Source organism: Pan paniscus, chromosome 7 (assembly GCF_029289425.2).
Source record: "Pan paniscus chromosome 7, NHGRI_mPanPan1-v2.0_pri, whole genome shotgun sequence".
Taxonomy (NCBI): domain Eukaryota; kingdom Metazoa; phylum Chordata; class Mammalia; order Primates; family Hominidae; genus Pan; species Pan paniscus.
In genome coordinates this window covers 120,991,807-121,010,602 of record NC_073256.2, presented here as the reverse complement: position 1 = coordinate 121,010,602, position 18,796 = coordinate 120,991,807, and the positions used below count along the sequence as shown (strand labels likewise).

Sequence of the window (18,796 nt, the reverse complement as noted above, 5' to 3'; positions counted from 1 at the left end):
TAAAGTAATCCAATTGATTAGTTTAATGTATTTGCATTGGAAACTTTTTAAATTACCTTTACCATTTTGCTATGTATTGCAGATACAAAGTTAAAATGACAGTTGCATTATAAGGCATTTATCATTTTTCCTAGTATTTCCATCTTTAATTATCCAGAGGCTTGTTTTATACCTTACATAAAACCTATGTTATGTGATATTCTCTTTGCAGAAAACTTTCCCTCATTTTAATGCTGATGCAAAAAATAGCAAAAGAAAAGAGAAAGTAATATTAAAATTATTTAATTTATATATTAAGCAGTTTCTACAAAGGGTGAATTAACTGGCAACTAAAACAAATGGCTCATTCAATTTTCTATGCCTCAAATCTCATGAAAAGTCAAAGTTGAATATACAGTAGTCTACTTATATCTATAATTTCACATCAATTGCCAAAATCAAAATTAGTAAATCTTCCTATTATGCTAAAGAATATGAAATGAACGAACCTCAAAAATACAGACCTCAAGAAGCCTACATCATCACTACATTTTTCAACAACCGCAAAATGGAATTTATACAAATGGATTAAAATGAACTAGTGTTTAGGAAACATAATAGATTTTTAATACTAGCTATCTGGTAGAATATTTCGTTATTCTACTATGAAAGTATTTGCACAAAATATGAAAAACTTACTTTTTAACATTTAAAACTTAAAATGAATACCTGGAATTCAGCTTCCAAAAATAATTTTATGGATGAATAATAGAAAGTAAGCAGATAGGAAGTTATCCCACTCACATAGTATTCATATTGAGAAAGAAATAAGATAACCCAGAAAGAAGAAGCCTTATAAATCCGAATAGAGAGTAAGTGAATTAAAGGGCATTCAGAAGTAACCCTCGTCTGTGGTTCAGAAAGATAAAAGGAAGGCTTCTAGAAAATTACATACCAAAAATCTTCAATGTAACAAGAATGTAAGATGAAGAATGTAGCTATTAAGAGAATCTATTGATTCTGAATTTTTAAAACTACATAAATCACAGAGCAAGAATGAATTAGTTGTCAAAGAAATCTTAACTGAAATAATACCAATTAATCAAGAATTAATTTTTAAATCATCTAAAAGTGCTAATTTTTTCTACCATTTTCCTATACAAAAATCAAAGCAGATTGGATTATATTTATTATTAAAGTGATTTCTTTTGTGTTTATGCCAATCAAATGTCACTTTATTTACAATAATCTAAATATCATTTTTTAAAAGTTACTCACAAAATATGTCATTTTATTTGATGGCCATGGTAATTAATACATAATATGGCACAGTCTTGATTATTTTCAAAATCTCACACACAAGATACATTAACTGAAGTCATTTAAAACCAAGACAAAATTATATCTAATTATATTTTGTTATTGGTTTCTCCATTTTATTTTACGCTTCAGTGCCATAGTGAAAAAGCAAAACAATGACATTGTGTGGCATTTTAATATAATGCTTGCTAGTTAGAAAAGCAATTGTTAAATTTAATTTTACTCCTTATGTCATAAAATTCCTGTATCATAAAAGGATAAAATATGAAAAATCAATTGTGAAGAAATATTTATTGAGTTCCTACTATGTATTAGGCATTTTGCTAAATGCCAAGAATAAAACAGTAGGCAAGACAAATACTGGCCCTACTTCAACGACCTTAAGTACAGGAGAAGTTCCAATTTGAGAACTACATATTAACTATTAGGAAGAGTACACATCATACTTTTACTTCAGTTGAAATGAAAACCCTGACAAAATATAACATAAAATGTATGCAAAGTAGCATAAAATGCATGAGGAGATTATCCTCATCAATAGCAACAAGACATAAAAGATGTTTATCTTTTACTCTGCATTAAAGGCAAAATATGAATGTTTTTCTGAGTGTTTCATCATACTCATCATTCTCATTCTCTCCTGGAGTCCATGTCACTTGTCAACTTGTCCATTCCTACAACCAAACCAGCTTCTCCAAAGTCATAATTCAAAAGGAAGCACAGAGGCTAAGTGGTTGGAGCACATCTGAATATTATGACAACTGTCAGGAGAATACTGGAATTTAAATATATGCAGTCTCTCTCACATCCTCAGCTACCTCAACTTCACAACATAAATAATATTGCTTGCACAAAATTAAAATGCTACAGAAGTGAACAACTTTTTAAACAGTGTTTTTTAATCTAATAACAAAAAAATGAAGTCAATACTTCTTTAATGTTTCAGGTCAGTGTGAGAATATATTGCCACATTTCCCAAATTATGTTTCATAACCTAATGAAATGTTTAGTAAAAACAGGATTCAGTGGTCAAACAAATGTATTAAACAGTGTATGTTCTAATACCCTTGGAGCATATTTGGGTTCTCAGAATAATTATAATAAAGAAACTTGCTTAACCTTTTTTAAAACAACCTTTCCAAAACTATTTGACCAAAGATTGAATTTGGGGGTTAATATCTTTTAATGTCCTCTAGAACAATTTTTGAAAGAAACACACTCTAGTTATATATTGCATTGTTGGAAAAGGGTGTTTTACTGAATAAGTATGGCTTACATTATTTATACTAAAATATAGCAGGGTGGGGGGAATTACCTCTTCTTTTTTACTACCCTATTAATTATCCTTGCGTTCTTTATAGATTTTCATTAAGGGTAACAGTATCAAACCCTAACCGAACAATTTTCCTTTCTGAGGGCATACTATTCCAAGGACAGTATTTTAACACATACTTTTCAGTATGTTATACTATCAGAGATAATATTTAGTCTATATAGATCAGCTTACTTACGTCTGGGGCTCCTTTTCATTTTGTTGTTTTTGCTGGGGCTGAAGAACGTTATTTACCAGTTCAGTGATTCCACTAAAGGGAAACCACCTGTTTAAATAAGCAAATAATGTGACTGAATAACCAAATGAATAACAATGTAGGTTAACGTTTTCTTATCCATAATAAAAATACACAGGCACAAAAGCTACAGCCAATGGTAATGTGAGCTCCAATTATCATCCAGGCAGTCAAAATGTAGGGAAATTAAATTTGAACACTTAACTAGTCCACAAGCAGGCAGCAAAAAACTACATCCAGTCACTATGTGGGTGACGTAAGAAGCTGCAAGCAGCTCTCTTACAAGCCAGAGAGTCAGAAAGCAGAAGACACGCTAGCTGCAGCCTATCCAGTATTAGTGTAAGCTAATACCAGAAAGCAGTATGTGGCAAAAGTACAGAAGTCAAGCCTACTACACTCTTAATACATTTACTTACTGTGTCAGTTGTGGTTTGTGTTCTTCTTTGACCCTAAAAAGATAAGTTTGCACAACTGAGTGCACTGTACTATGAAGAGATTTCTATTTACAAATTTGTGTTCATATAAAATGGACACCAAAAATAAGAATTTTATATAGAAAGACTTAGTGCTTTGCCATATATTGAAATTATACATTTCAATCAATTTTACACAAAAAAGAGAAAATGAATCATTTGTCCTTAACAGAAAACTAATATTAAAATTCTACCTCTGTTTTAAAGCAATGATTTGGTCCTGAAGTTTTCTGAATATTTTTATTGATATTGAAGATTTTTAAATAATTATTTTAACATACTATATTAAACACAATCACATTTAGTTAAGTGCAAATAGATTTCCTTTTTTTAATTTTTCCTTAATATTGAAGTAAAGGCATAAGTATTTTAAATTAAACATAGAGTTTTACGAATGTATTTTTAAAAGCCTTACAAATGAATTTCTTTATGCCTAAAGGAACAGAGAAAGAAATGGGAGGTGGGGGAGGGCAGGTATCCAAACTCTCTTAAAATAGCTATTAAAATAACTAGGTATATTAAATTAGAAATATTCATAAGTTAATTATGCAAACAACTATTCCAGACTGAAAATGAATTTAAATAAATAGTATAGAAATAACTATAATAATCAAGTCAGTGCTTTACTTCTAGTTCTGCTGAGTTCAATAAAGTCTTATCTAAAATAGCATATAGAAAAAACTACTTTCTAATTCTCTGAGATGAGAAGATATTTTTATATTACAAAAATCTAAAAATTCACAGTCAGAAACTGATTTAGAAGTAGACAGTTGTGGAAAGCTAAGACAGCCAATTGAAAGCAGCTGCATTCCACAGCACTCAAGGAGAGGAATGAAAGGAGCAAGTCAGTTCAGCACCTTCAACTGAAATATCTGAGTTCTCACGTTGAAACTGACTAAGCAAACAACTTGACCCTCAGAGAACAAAGAGAAGCAGGGTAGGGCGATAGCCCACCTGGGAGCAGCACGGAGCAAAGGGAAGCTGTCAGTGATTGTGTGACCTGCCCAGGAAACCACGCTTCTCCCACAGATCCTTGCAACCCATGGATCAGGAGATATCCTCGTGAACCCACATCACCAGGGTCCTGGGTCCAATACACTGAGCTATGTGAGGTTTCGGCAGGGCGGCTGCTTAGACACACACAGAGACCCAGGAGTTTTGCATACTCTGGCCCCGGAATCTGCATCAAGGCAGGAGATCCATCTGTGAATACCCCTAGGAAGGGGACTGAGTCCAGGGAGCAAAGTGGCATCATTCTGTGGGCCCCACTTACATGGTGCCTCACAAGTTGGGACCCACTGGCTTGGAATTCCAGCCAGCTGGTAGTAGCAGGCTGGAGTCTGCCTGAGTCAGGACTGAGTTCCCAGGGGGATGGGTGACCACCATCTCTGTGGTTCAGTAGACTCAGTCATTTCAGCCTGCCAACTTTGAAGAATACAGGCAGTTTGGATGAGGAGGAGTCCCCCACAGAGCAGCATAGCTGCCTTGACAGATCATGTCCAGACTGCTTCTTTAAGTGGAACCCAATTCATTCATCCTCACTTGGCAAGACCTCCCTGTGAGGGCTTCACCCACTCCAGCAAGGATTCTCCGGACAGAGCTTTGATCTTTCTCAGGGATGAAGCTCCCAGGGGTTCTCTATCTCTGCAGTTCAGTAGACTCAGCCATTCCAGCTTTGGAGAATACAAACAGTCCAGACAAAGAAGAGACCCCTGAATGCAGCACACCTGCTCTACCAAAGGGCCACCTGATGGCTTCTTTAGGCAGATCCCTGATCCTGTTCCTCCTGACTGGGTGAGACCTCCCAGCAGGAGTCTCCAGTCACCTCCTACAGGCATATTTGGGCCAGCAACAGGTCAGTGCCCCACTGAAAAAAAGCTTCCAGAAAAAGGGGAAGGCTGCCATCTTTGCTGGTTCACAGCTTTCACTGGTGATAACTCTGGGAAGGAGAAAAACGAAGGCAACTAGGGTCTGAAGGGGACCCCTGCAAACCACAGCAGCCCCACAAAACAGTGCCATAACTATTAAAAGAAAAACAAACAGAAAACAACAACAACGTCAATAAAAAAGACCCCATAAAAACCCAAATCAAAGGTCACCAACCCCAAAGACCAAAGGTAGGTAAGCCCATAAAGGTAAGAAAGAATCAACACAAAAACGCTAAAAACTCAAAAAGCCAGAACAGCTCTTCTCCTTCAAATGACCACAACACCTGTCCAGTAAGGGCACAAACTGGGCTGAGGCTGAGATGGCTGAAGTGACAAAAGTAGGCTTCAGAAGGTGGGTAATAACAAACTTTGCTGAGATAAAGGAGCATGTGGTAACCCAATGCAAAGAAGCTAAGACTCACGATAAAACAATACAGGAGCTGATAGCCAGAATAGCCAGTTTAGAGAGGAATATAACCAACCTGATGGAGCTGAAAAACACAACATGAGAACTATAGACCAAGCAGAGAAAAGAATCTCAGAGCTTGAAGACTGTCTTTCTGACGTAAGACAGGCATACAAGAACAGAAAGAAAAAAAAAAAGAATGAAAAGGCATGAACAAAACCTCCAAAAAATATAAAATTATTTAAAAAGACAGAACCTAAGACTCATTAGGGTACCTGAAAGAGATGGGGAGAATGGAACCAAGTTGCAAAACATACTTAAGTATATCATCCAGGAGAACTTCCCCAACAGAGAAAGACAGGCCAACATTCAAATCCAGGAAATACAGAGAACCCCAGTAAGATACTCCATTAGAAGATCAACCCCAAGACACGTAATAATCAGATTCTGAAATATACAAATGAAAGAAAAAAATGTTAAAGGCAGTCAGATAGAAAGGCCAGGTCACCTACAAAATGCAGCCCATCAGACTAACAGGGGACCTCTCAGCAAAAACTCTAAAAGCCAGAAGAGATTAGGGGCCAATATTCAACGTTCTTAAAGAAAAGAAATTCCAACCCAGAACTGCATATTCGCCCAAACTAAACATCATAAGTGAAGGAGAAAAAGGATCCTTTTCAGACAATCAAATGCTTAGGGAATTTCCACCACCATGCCTGCCTTGCAAGAGCTCCTGAACAAAGCACTAAATATGGAAAGGAAAAACAATTACTACCCACTACAAAAACACACTGAAGTACACAGATCAGTGACATTATGAAGCAACCACATAAACAAGTATGCGAAATAACCAGCTAGCATCATGATGACAGAATCAAATTCACAAATAACAATACTAACCTTAAATATAAATGGGCTAAATGCCCCAATTAAAAGACACAAAATTGCAAGCTGGATAAAAAGCCAAGACCCACTGGTATGCTGTCTTCAAGAGACCCACCTCACATGCAAAGACACACATAGGCTCAAAATAAAAGGATGGAGGAAAATTTACCAAACAAATTTAAAACAGAAAACACAGGGGTTGCAATTCCAGTATTTCTGACAAAACAGACTTTAAACCAACAAAGATCAAAAAAGACAATGAAAGTTATTATGGAATGATAAAGGGTTCAATTCAACAAGAAGAGCTAATTCTCCTAAATATATATGCACCTAATACAGGAGCACTCAGATTCATAAAGCAAGTTCTTAGAGACAAAATGACTTAAAATTCCCAAACAATAATACTGGGAGACTTTAACACCCCACTGTCAATATGAGACAGATCATCGAGACAGAAAACTACCAAGGATATTCAGGACCTGAACTCAGCTCTGAATCAAATGGACCTGATAGATACCTACAGAACTCCACCAAGGAAAGAACAGAATATACATTCTTCTCATCACCACATGGCACTTAATTTTATCTAACTAAAATTTTATTGACTAAAATTTATCACATAATCTGAAGTGAAACACTCCTCAGCAAATATAAAAGAACTGAAATAATAACAAACATTCTCTCAGACTACAGCACAATCAAATTAGAACTCAAGATTAAGAAAATCACTGAAGAACACACAACTACATTGAAATTGAACAACCTGCTCCTGAATGACTCCTGTGTAAATAATGAAATTAAGGGAAAAATAAGAAAGTTCTTTGAAACTAATGAGAACAAAGAGACAATGTACCCAAAGCTCTGGGACGCAGCTAAAGCAGTGTTAGGAGGGAAATTTATAGCATTAAATGCCCACATCAAAAAGCTAGAAAGATCTCAACAACCTAACATCACACCTAAAACAACTGGCAAACCAAGAGCAAGCCCCACAGCTAACAGAAGACAAGAAGTAACCAAGATCAAAACTGAACTGAAGGTGATACAAAAATTTAAAAAAAAAAAAATTCAAAAAAAAATCAATGAAACCAGCAGCTGGTTTTTGGAAAAAAAATTAATATAATATACCACTAGGTAAGACTAATAAAAAAGAAAAGAAAGAAGAATCAAATAAACACAATCAGAAATAAGAAGGATATCACCACTGACCCCACAGAAATATAAACGACCATCAGAGAATACTATAAACACGTCTATGCACATAAACTAGAAAATATATAAGAAACAAATAATGTCTGGACACATACACCTACCCAAGGCTGAATCAGGAAGAAACTGAATCTGTTAATAGGCCAATAATAAGTTCTGAAATTCAGGCAGTAATAGATAGCCTACCAACCCAAAAAAGCCCAGGACGAGATGGATTCACAACTGAATTCTACCAGAGGTACAAATAAAAGCTGGTACCATTCTACTGAAACTATTCCAAAAAATTGAAAAGGAGGGTCTCCCCTCTAACTCATTCTATGAGGCCAACATCATACTGATACCAAAACCTGGCACAGATACAACAACATAAAAAACCTCAGGCCAATGTCCTTGATGAACATCGATGCAAAAATATCACATTGATACCAAAACCTGGCACAGATACAACAACAACAAAAAACTTCAGGCAATGTCCTTGATGAACACTGATGCAAAAACTGTCAAACATAAATGCAATATACTGGCAAACCGAATCCAGCAGCACATAAAAAAGCATATCCACCATGATAAAGTAGGTTTCATTCCCACAATAAAAGGTTGGTTCAATGTACAAAAATAAATAAATGTAACTCTTCACATAAACAGGACTGAAGACAAAAAATGCATAATTTGTCTCATTAGATGCAGAACAGGCCTTCAATAAAATTCAAAATCCCTTCATGTTAAAAATTCTCAACTAGGTATGGAAAAAACATACCTCAAAATAATAAGAGCCATACATGAAAAAGCCATAGCCAGTATCATACTGAATGGGCAAAAGCTGGAAACATTCTTCTTGAAAATGAGCACAAGACAAGGATGCTTTCTCCTACCACTTCTACTCAACATAGTATTGGAAGTTCTGGCCAGGGCAGTCAGGCAAGAGAAAAAAATAAATGCTATTCAAATAGGAAGAGAGGAAGTCAAATTATCTCTGTTTGCGGATGACATGATCCTATATCTAGAAAACCCCATTGTCTCAGCCCAAGATCATGTCCTTTGCAGGGACATGGATAAAGCTGAAAGGCATTATCCTCAGCAAACTAACACAGGAAGAGAAAACTAAATACCATATGTTCTCACTTATAAGTTGGAGCTGAATGATGAGGACACATGGACACATGGGGGAAACAACAAACACTGAGGCCTGTCGGAGCTGGGTGCGGAGAGAGGTAGAACATCAGGAGGAACAGCTAACGGATGCTGGGCTTAATACATAGGTTGTGGGATGATGTGTGCAGCAAAACACCATGGCACACATTTGCCTATGTAACAAACCTGAACATCTGGCACATGTACCCCTGAACTTAAAATAAAAGTTGAAGAAAAAAAAGGAGACAGTTAATTCATGATGCATATGATACGAAAAATTAGATACACCTAACTAAAAAAAAACTTCTACCTCACGTGGCACACATTTAGTGAGTCATTCTTGGGATTAATTCTCAGGCCTCTGAGCCCAAGTTAAGCCATCATATCCCCTGTGGCCTGCTCATACACATCCAGATGGCCAGTTCCTGCCTTAACTGATGACATTCCACCACAAAAGAAGTGAAAATGGCCTGTTCCTGCCTTAACTGATGACATTATCTTGTGAAATTCCTTCTCCCGGCTCATCCTGGCTCAAAAGCTCCCCTGCTGAGCACTTTGTGACCCCCACAACTGCCCACCAGAGAACAACCCCCCTTTGACTGTTAATTTTCCTTTACCTACCCAAATCTTATAAAACGGCCCCACCCGTATCTCCCTTCACTGACTCTCTTTTCAGACTCAGCCCACCTGCATCCAGGTGAAATAAACAGCTTTATTGCTCACAGAAAGCCTGTTTGGTGGTCTCTTCACATGGATGTGTATGAAATTAATATTATTCATTTTTTTAATATTCCTTTATTAAAATTAAATTATTCCTTCTACAGACCTATTAGTGTGTACTGGTTTCACAATATTCGGGAAATTAAGGGAGACTGGCCCAATATAGATCACTGAGTACCAAAATGAAATAAGACTGGATATTTATAAGGCAGAGAAAAATCATGCACAAGGATAATAAAGGCCTCTGAAATTTGGCTTCTCACAATTTCCTAGAACTTATCCTAAGAGGTAAACTTATGACTACATGATCAGTTTATTAGTTTTTACCCTCTCAGAGGGAAACTAAGAATTAGTCATGAAAACTGGTCAGCAAAATCCTAGACTTTCATTACAAGGCTATACCTAACACTGTAAATTAAATTCTCTTTAGATCAAATTGATTCACTTTTACACTGTGTTCATTTTTTAATGATATAGTAATAAATGAAAGCCATATTCTTAGACATATTTGTGTCACAATAACAAATATAATTGGTATCTATTTCTATATTAACAATAAAATTATATCCTGTATTCTCTTTATAAATTCAGAGTGTAATATCTTATTTGCAAGAATGAAAGTCACATCATTTAGTATTTAAATACAGTCACAAAATGGATTTAATATTTAAAAGATTATTTTAACACCAAATGTCATATAAACATTCAAACACAAGCAAACTATATTGACACTGAATTCTATTTAGAAAACTTGTATTTCTTTGAGAAAAAGATAAAAATCTCTTTTTAGAACAAAACATTCACAAATAGATAAAAAGATAATGGCAAAGAAAGATTACCATATGAGCTCATTAAAATGAAGAACAATTAAAATGACCCTTCACCAAATAATAGTATGCTAAAAACAAGAAATACTGAAATAAATATGTAAATGGGCTCATTTACTTGTTAAAGAACTCCTGGGTGAGAATCTGCAAGAAATCATGTTGCTCTTAATCAGTGACAAGTTTTTATCATAAACATGTTGATATTAATCTAAAAATCAGTTTCCAATTTCAAAATCTTTACTAGAAAACATAGGCATAAAAATCTAAATTATTAAAACTGGGATTTGTAAAAACATCTATATATGAAATGTATAACATTTGCATCATCCTCCCAAACAAAATATGTATAAATATTTAAAATATTTATATTTTATATTTATGTTTTAAATAAATATTTAAAATGTCTTTAAATACAATTAAAAGTATAAAATTATTCTTCTCCTTTTGCCGATATTTTAGATAAAATCACATTACAAAGTATCTCACCAAAATTAAAATGTTGAGATAATGAATTAAAAATTGGTAATACGAGAAACTAATTACATCACCTATTTCTCTGACAATATGCTAACATTATTAACAGTGAACTCCTACATTCGTCCATTCCAAGAAGCTGATGAGATTCTAGTTTCCAATCTGACACATAAAGATGTTGGAAATTATCACTCCCATCCTCAAAATGAGAAAAAAAGCTGAACTGAAAATCAACAACTCTTGTTAGCGTCATCAAGAAATTAATGTGACCTCACAAACTGCTGCCACAAAAACTAAACAAACAGACAAATACAAAGTTGCACAGCTTACCAGAACCAAATGCCCAGGAGCAGAGGTCTGCAGGTGGAACCAGTATATCCACAAACACTTTATAATTAATTGCCAGAGGCTCAGGGTAGACTACTTCTAAGTTTCAAATTCCAAATCTTAGTTTCTCAGTCTTATGGGTGCCAACACACTTGCATAAGTGTTATCTCTAGAAGCTCCACCAGGTTCTCTCGGTGAAAATCAGAGAAAAATCCTCTCCTGTATCTAATAGGGGGAGAAGAAAAGTAACCATTTTGAAATGCACTTGAAGCTCTGTATTTTAACAAGGTCTTCTCTCAAGGGAAACTATTTTATAAAGATGGTGTTTTGCCAAAGCTTAACGGGCCTGAGGAAGGTAAATACCCAATTTCATCCTCCTCTAGCCTTCAATGTAGAAAATGGAAAACACCAAATTCCAGTCCTCTCTAGCCTTCAATGTAGGGAGAGGAAACTCAACTCAAGCTCATTGACAGACTGAGGCCTAATGACAGAACTATCAGATGCCTCTCCTCCCTCTACACTTACCACCAAATCAGTAGAGTTCTTATATAATAACAGGTGAAACAACTAAAACAACTGCAATCCTCAGAAACTATTTAGTAAGGAGTCAGTACAGAAAAACAAAACAGCAAAAAATAAAAAAAGATAAACACAAGGACAATAGAAAAAATTTTAGCCTCTGACACCACAGCTACAATAAACAGCAAACACAGTCTAACTCTTCTCCAGATAAACATAAAATGTCATACTTAAGACCTAACTACCTAAGCTCCTTTTACTGAATAACCCTTCTCCAGCTTTCAATAACAAATTACAAGGCATTCTAAGTGGCAAGAAAAAAGTCTGAAGAGACAAAGAAAGCATAAATCAAATATGGCAGAAAATTTGGAATTGCTAGACTGAGAAAAATAGCTGTGGTTAATATACTAAGAGTTCCAATGTAAAACGTAGACAACATGCAAGAATACACCGGTACTATGAGCAAAGAGAGGGAAACTCTATGAGTGAATCAAAAAGGAAATGCTAAAAATAAAAAATAATATAAAAGAAATAAAGAATGCCTTTGACAGACTCATCAACAGAGCAGTAGACTTGGCCAAAAAAACAATCAATTAGCTTGAAAATATGTCAATAAAAACTTCTAAAACTGAAAAACAAAAACACAAAAGAGTGAAAAAGATGGAACAGCATATTGAAAAACTGAGGGACAATTATAAAAACTATAACGTATGTGTAATGGGAATAGCAGATGGAGAAGAAAGGAACAAAGGAAATATTTTAAGTAATAACAACTGAAAATTTTCTAAAATTAATGACAAACACCAAACCACGAATCCAGGAAGCTCAGAGAACACCAAAGAGGATGAATATCAAAAAATGTTTCAAATAAGAATATACTATTCAAACTGCAGAAAATGAAAGACAAAGATGACATTTTGAAAGAAAAAAAGCAAACACCTTATCTACAGAGAAACAGTATAAGAATTACATCAGACTTCTGTTCATAAAAAAAAGAAAAAGGTAGAATGAAATATCTAAAGTGTTGAATAAAGAAACCAACCAACCTATAGGTCTACACTCAGTCAAATTATCCTTCAAAAGTGAAAGAGAAAGAAATATTTTCTCAAACAAACAAAAATTATAAAAATTTGTCAACAGATCTGCCTTGCAAGGAATATTAAAAAAAAGTTTTTCATTTCCTTCAGAGACAAGAAAATTACATAGGTCAGAAATTCTGATGTACATTTAATAAAAGGAATAGCATTAGGGAAGGAAAAAATAAGGGTAAAATAAAACCTTTTATTTTTCTTATTCTTAATCTATCAGTTTGTCAAATATGGAACTGTAGCAATACTGTATTCTGTGATAATATTTTATGGATAAGTGAAATAAATTACAGTGATGTTATAAGGTACAGAAGAGAGGAATTGTGAATAATCTGTTACCAGGTTTACATCATTTGTGAAGTTGTACAGTGCGATTTTAAAATGGACTTGGATTCATTGTAAATAAACACTTCAATCTCTTAAGCAACCACCAAAATAAAATTTTAAAAGGAAGTACAATTGATATGCTAAGAGAGAAAATAGAATTGTATAAAATGCTAAAATAAAGCAAAAGAAGAGAGAGAAAAATTAGAAGACAAAATAAGAAATAAAACAAGTACAATAAATGCAACACAGTTACAAACACAGTAACCATGAATTCAACTAAAAATAGTCACCTTAAACGTGAATGGTCTAAATATGCCAATTAAAAAGCAGAGAATATCAGAATGGATGAAAACAAAAAGACACAATGTCTTAGTCCATTTGTGTTGCTATAAAGGAATACATTAGGCTGGGTAATTTATAAAGAACAAACGTTTATTTGGCTTATAGTTCTGCAGACTTTCTAAAAAGCATGGCAACAGCATCTGCATCAGATGAGGGCCTCAAGTTGCTTCCACTCATGGTGGAAGGTGAAGGGGTGCCATGCAGAGATCACATGGAAAGAGAGGACACAAGAAAAAGGGGAGGAGATGCCAGGCTCTTTTTAACAACCAACACTCATGAGAACGAACAAGATGAGAATTCACTTACCCTCCACCCCCAAGAATGGCATTAATCTACTTATGAGGGATACACCTCCATGACCTAAACACCTCACATTAGGCTCTACTTCCCAACACTACCATACTAGGGACCAAGTTTTCACATGAAATTTGGTAGGGACAAACAAACAATACCCAAGCTATAGCATCACGAGATTGGGGAATTAAGAGAGGTTGATTGATAGGTACATACATACAGTTAGACAAGAAATATGACCTAGTGTTTGATAGATCAGTACAGTAATAATAGTTTACAATAATCTATTGTATATTTCAAAATAGAAAAGAATAACTCAAATGTTTCTCACATAAAGAAAAGACAAATATTTAAGGTGATGAGCATCCCAATGACACTGATTTAATCTTACAAAATATATTAATGTATTAAATCATTACATACACCTCTAAAATTTGTATATCTATTATGTATCAATAAGAAATTGAATAAATAAATAACACCAAGCAATGTATTGTCTCTACAAGAAACCCGCTTTAAATATAAACAAAAGCTAGAGTATCCACATTAATTTCAAACAAAGCCAACTTTAGAGCAAGGAAAATTATCAGAGAAAAATCAAAGTATTTCATAATAATAAAAGGATGAATTCCTCCAAGAAAACATAACAATCCTTAATGTGTGTGTGCATAACAACAAAGTGTCAAAATACAGGAGGCAAAAATTGATACATCTGCAACCATTAAGAGATTAATCCACTGTTACAGATGCTCTTTACACAGCTATCAATAATTGACATATACAGTTGGCAGAAAATCAGTGAAGATGTACTTGAAATGAACAGCATAAATAAAATTGATCTAATGAACATTTTATAATGCTTCATCCAACAACAGCATAATACACATTCTTCTCAAGCACCCAGGGAACATACACCAAGACAGACCACATTCTAGGCTATGAAACACCCTTTAATAAATTTAAAAGAATACAAATCATTCAAAATATGCTCTGAGTTCACAGAGGAACTAAATTATAAATTAACAGCAAAACTATAGTGAAAAATCTCAAAATATCTGGAAATTAAACCATATGCTTCTAAAAATATGTGAGTCAAGTCTCAAAATAGATTAAAAATATGCTTAACTAAATGAAAGTGAAAATACAACCTATCAAAACTTGTGAGATGCAGCTAAACCAGTGCTTAGATGAAAATTTCTAGCATTTTAATGCATATATTGTAAGACATATCTACAATTAATAAAGCTTCTACCTTAGTAAACTAGAAAAAGAAAATAAAATCTAAGCAGAGAAAAATAAATAATAAAAGTTAAAAATCAATGAACTTGAAAACCGGGCATCAATAGACAAAATCAACAATACCAAAAGCCACCTCTTTGAAAAGACCAATAAATTGATAAATTCCTAGCTAGGCTAATCAAGGAAAAAAGAAAAGACACAAATTACTAATATAAAAAATGAAAGACAGTCCATCACTTCTGATCACATGACATTAAAAAGATTTAAAAAATAGTAAGAACAACTATCCCAAATTTGATAATTTTGATGAAATGGACCATTTCCTTGAAAGAAACAACGTACCAATGCTTACAAAAGGAGAGGTCTATGTCTATTTTAAAAATTGAATCATACATAAACCAAACAAATATATACCAAATCTATAAAAGGAAAACTACAAAACTCTGACGAAATAAATATAAGAAAATTTAAATAAATAGGGAAGTATGTCATGTTCATGAATAGAAAGACTCAACATTTTTTAAGATGTCAGTTCTTATGATTTGATCTATAGAAACATGGCAATCCCAACCAAAATCTCACCAAGTTATTTTGTGCATATCAACAATGACTCAAAGTTTATATTAAAAGGCAAAAGACCTAGCAATCCCACTTTCTAGGTATGTAATCAAATAGAATGAAAACTTATGTTCACACAAAAACCTATACATCAATGTTTCTAGCAGCTTTATTCATAATCTCAGAAAACTGAAAATAACCAAGATGTTATGAGGTGAATGAATAAACAAACTATGGTTAAATCCATACAAGGGAATACTACTCAGCAATAAAAAGAAATAAACTACTGATATGAACAGCATGACTAAATATCAAATGTATTTTGCTAAGAGGAAGAATTGAGAACTAAAAAGCTACATAAGGTTTGATTCAATTTATATGACATTCTGGGAAAGGCAAAACTATAGATAAAGAAAACAGAGTAGTGGCTAACTGGTCAATGAAAGAGGGAAGTATTAACTACAAAAGTCACACAAGGAAATTTTTAGAGTGTTGAAACTATTCTATAGTGTTGCTGGATAATTACATGTTTGTCAAAACCCATGGAATTATGCATCACAAACATTAAATGTTAATGTTTGCAAACTTTTTTTTTAAATCCCTGGAAGGAATACAAAGTGTGACAAATTGATCAAATTGTATTTAAAAGGTACAATATAACCTAGTTAGTTACAAGAGAGTCAGGAATAAAGGAGGTGTCCTAAAGAACATTAGGAAAGGATATTTTAACTAGATAACTGTAATACCAAAGACAAAAAATAACAATACATAAGCATTGTACTCTGGTAAGTTTGTTTCCATACTATACAAGTTAGCATTTGTGAAACTATTCTACATTTATACTGGGGTTGAACATGAGCAAGTAACTGCCACAGAATACAAATAAACAAAGAGAGGAGGCTAGAATGAACCCTGCCAGCAGTGCTAAATTTAGAGACAGACATATCAGTACAAAATCATGCAAATTTACATATTTTAAAGATAGATGATAGATGAATAAATAAATAGAGGTCGAGAAATAAATATAGATATGTGTGTCTACACAAGTTTATATATACAAGTATTTCCTCATTTTGTTTGCTGAGAGAGCCTAGAAACAGTGACATCCCAATTGCAGTGAGCCCATCTGGTACAAAGATCTTTGTTTCTAAATACCATCCTCCAATCAAAGATATTTTGAGAAATGGCTAATTTTCCAGGTAGACAGAAAAAAATACAAAGTTAACCTAGATTATCTTGTAATGCCAGAAAATGAGAAATTGTTCAAAAACATAAAAACATGGAGTATGTCAAAAGACACAAAATCAACCTGAAAGAGTTCCCAATGGCCAAAGCTGGAACTATTTGAGGATGAACAAAAACCCCATATGGATTATAATGCTCCCTCAAGAAATAAATATCCATTAATCCATACTGATATAGATAAATAAATAAATAATTAGAGAAGACGGCGCATATTTCCCTTACAGAAGAGTGCCAAATAAGAAACATGAAAGGTATGAAGAAAATAGAAAGTCATCATTAGAGCATCACAGTAGTAACTGTTGCAGGTAAGATCCACTGATATATGCTAACATTAGAAATCAAAGCTTAAAGGAGAAGCAATATTTGCATAGCCTCAAGTATCTCCTGTGAAATATTTATTAATTAATGTGGTTTTGATGTCTAAAAATTATTTTATACCCTTTCTTCAAGTGGTGGAGCTTAATTCCTCTCCCCTCAAATAGGGACTGAAATTAGTGACCCACTTGCAACCAATAGAAAATAAAAAAGAAACAATTATAACTTTACAGTGGAGAAAGCTGAGAGACACAACTCTAACTATACGATCAAAATTAACCACCTGATATGATGTGATACCACTGTGGTATTCTTCCAAAAACTTCAAAACCCCAGTTGAATCAGGGGAAAAATCAAAACAAACCCAAACTGAGGAACGTCTACAAAAATTGAAATTAGGGAACACTCTTTTTCTGTTTTCACAACTTTCACCAGTATTCTTCACAAGTATCAAAATCATGAAAACAAGGAAAGAGTGAGAAACTGTCACAAATTGGAAGAGACTAAGGAGACATGACAATTAAATGCACTTATCCTAGATTGAATCCTGGAAAAGAAAGTCAGTAAAATATATGGTAAGATTTGAATAAATCCTACAGTTATTTAATAGTATTGTACCAATGCTGTTTTCTTTGTTTTGATAAATACACTGTAATTGTGTAAATTGTTGACTGCAGAAACCTAGGTGAACAAGATACAGGAACTCTCTGAACCATCTTTGCAACTCTTCTAAAAATTTAAAATTATATCAAAATGAAAAGTTAAAACAAAACAAAAAACCTTCCCACAAAAAACTCCAGGCCCACATGGCTTCAATGGTGAATTCTATAAAACATTTTAAAAAATAAGTAATACTTATCTTTCACAAGTACTTATCTTTCATAAAAATCACATTCATTTTCAAAAAATAGAACACATTCCAAATCAGTTTGTGAAGCCAGCATTATTACTCTGATAACAAAACTAGAAAAAGTAAATTCAAGAAAAGAAAGTTACTCATATCCTTAATGAACACAGATGCAAAAATTCTTAACACATTAGTGTGAAATTAAACTGTAAATGAGACTCCAAGCACTCCAGACTAGATGGACTCACCATGACTAATAGAAGAAATACCAGAATTGAGACTACAGAACAAAGTGGCCATGGTGGAGTGAAAGAAGAGTGTTTACTTGCCTTTTGTTCATAGAAAGGCAAATCTGGATAAACATCCTACTTTATGCCCGTAAGCCAGAACAGTTCCTGTGACCAAAGCCAAGAAAAACTGGCAAGAAATGACCCACGACTAGCCCTTTAGAAGAAACATCTCACAGAGCCTTCTAGTTTGGGTCTTAGGAAGCCACCCAATCAAGGGCTCAACTATCTTGGCCAATCAGAACTAAACAAGCTTGAATCCTTCGTTTGCATAAATAGATCTGATTGAGAACTTGGGTGAGAACTTTCCTTATGTGAGCCAAACATTCCTTTTGTTCTTTAAAGAGCACACTTTCATTTTTCTTGAAGGCTGTGCCTCCCCAAAACGCAGATTGGTGTGTGTGTGTGGGGGGGGGGGGGGTTATAGAAAAAAAGCAAGGGAGTGGCCAAGATTGCCAACTAGAAGCAGCTAGTATGCATGGCTCTCAAGG

The 18,796-nt window shown here is 34.1% G+C and overlaps 1 protein-coding gene across 31 annotated transcripts in view; it reads right to left on the bottom strand.

Annotated features, from left to right (window-relative positions):
* Positions 1 to 18,796, bottom strand: part of RIMS2 (regulating synaptic membrane exocytosis 2) — a 743,118-nt gene that overhangs the window by 599,205 nt on the left and 125,117 nt on the right. For 18 of the 31 annotated variants that reach the window (XM_034966469.3, XM_055116819.2, XM_055116823.2 and 15 more), the window contains exons 2-3: positions 3,284 to 3,316; positions 2,811 to 2,897 (exon numbers count right to left, since the gene is read on the bottom strand). The exons of the other annotated variants lie outside the window; for them this stretch is intronic. In XM_034966469.3, coding sequence (XP_034822360.2) covers positions 2,811 to 2,897; positions 3,284 to 3,316 — 120 coding nt within the window. The remainder of the gene's footprint in view (positions 1 to 2,810; positions 2,898 to 3,283; positions 3,317 to 18,796) is intronic. 31 annotated transcript variants of the gene reach the window in all.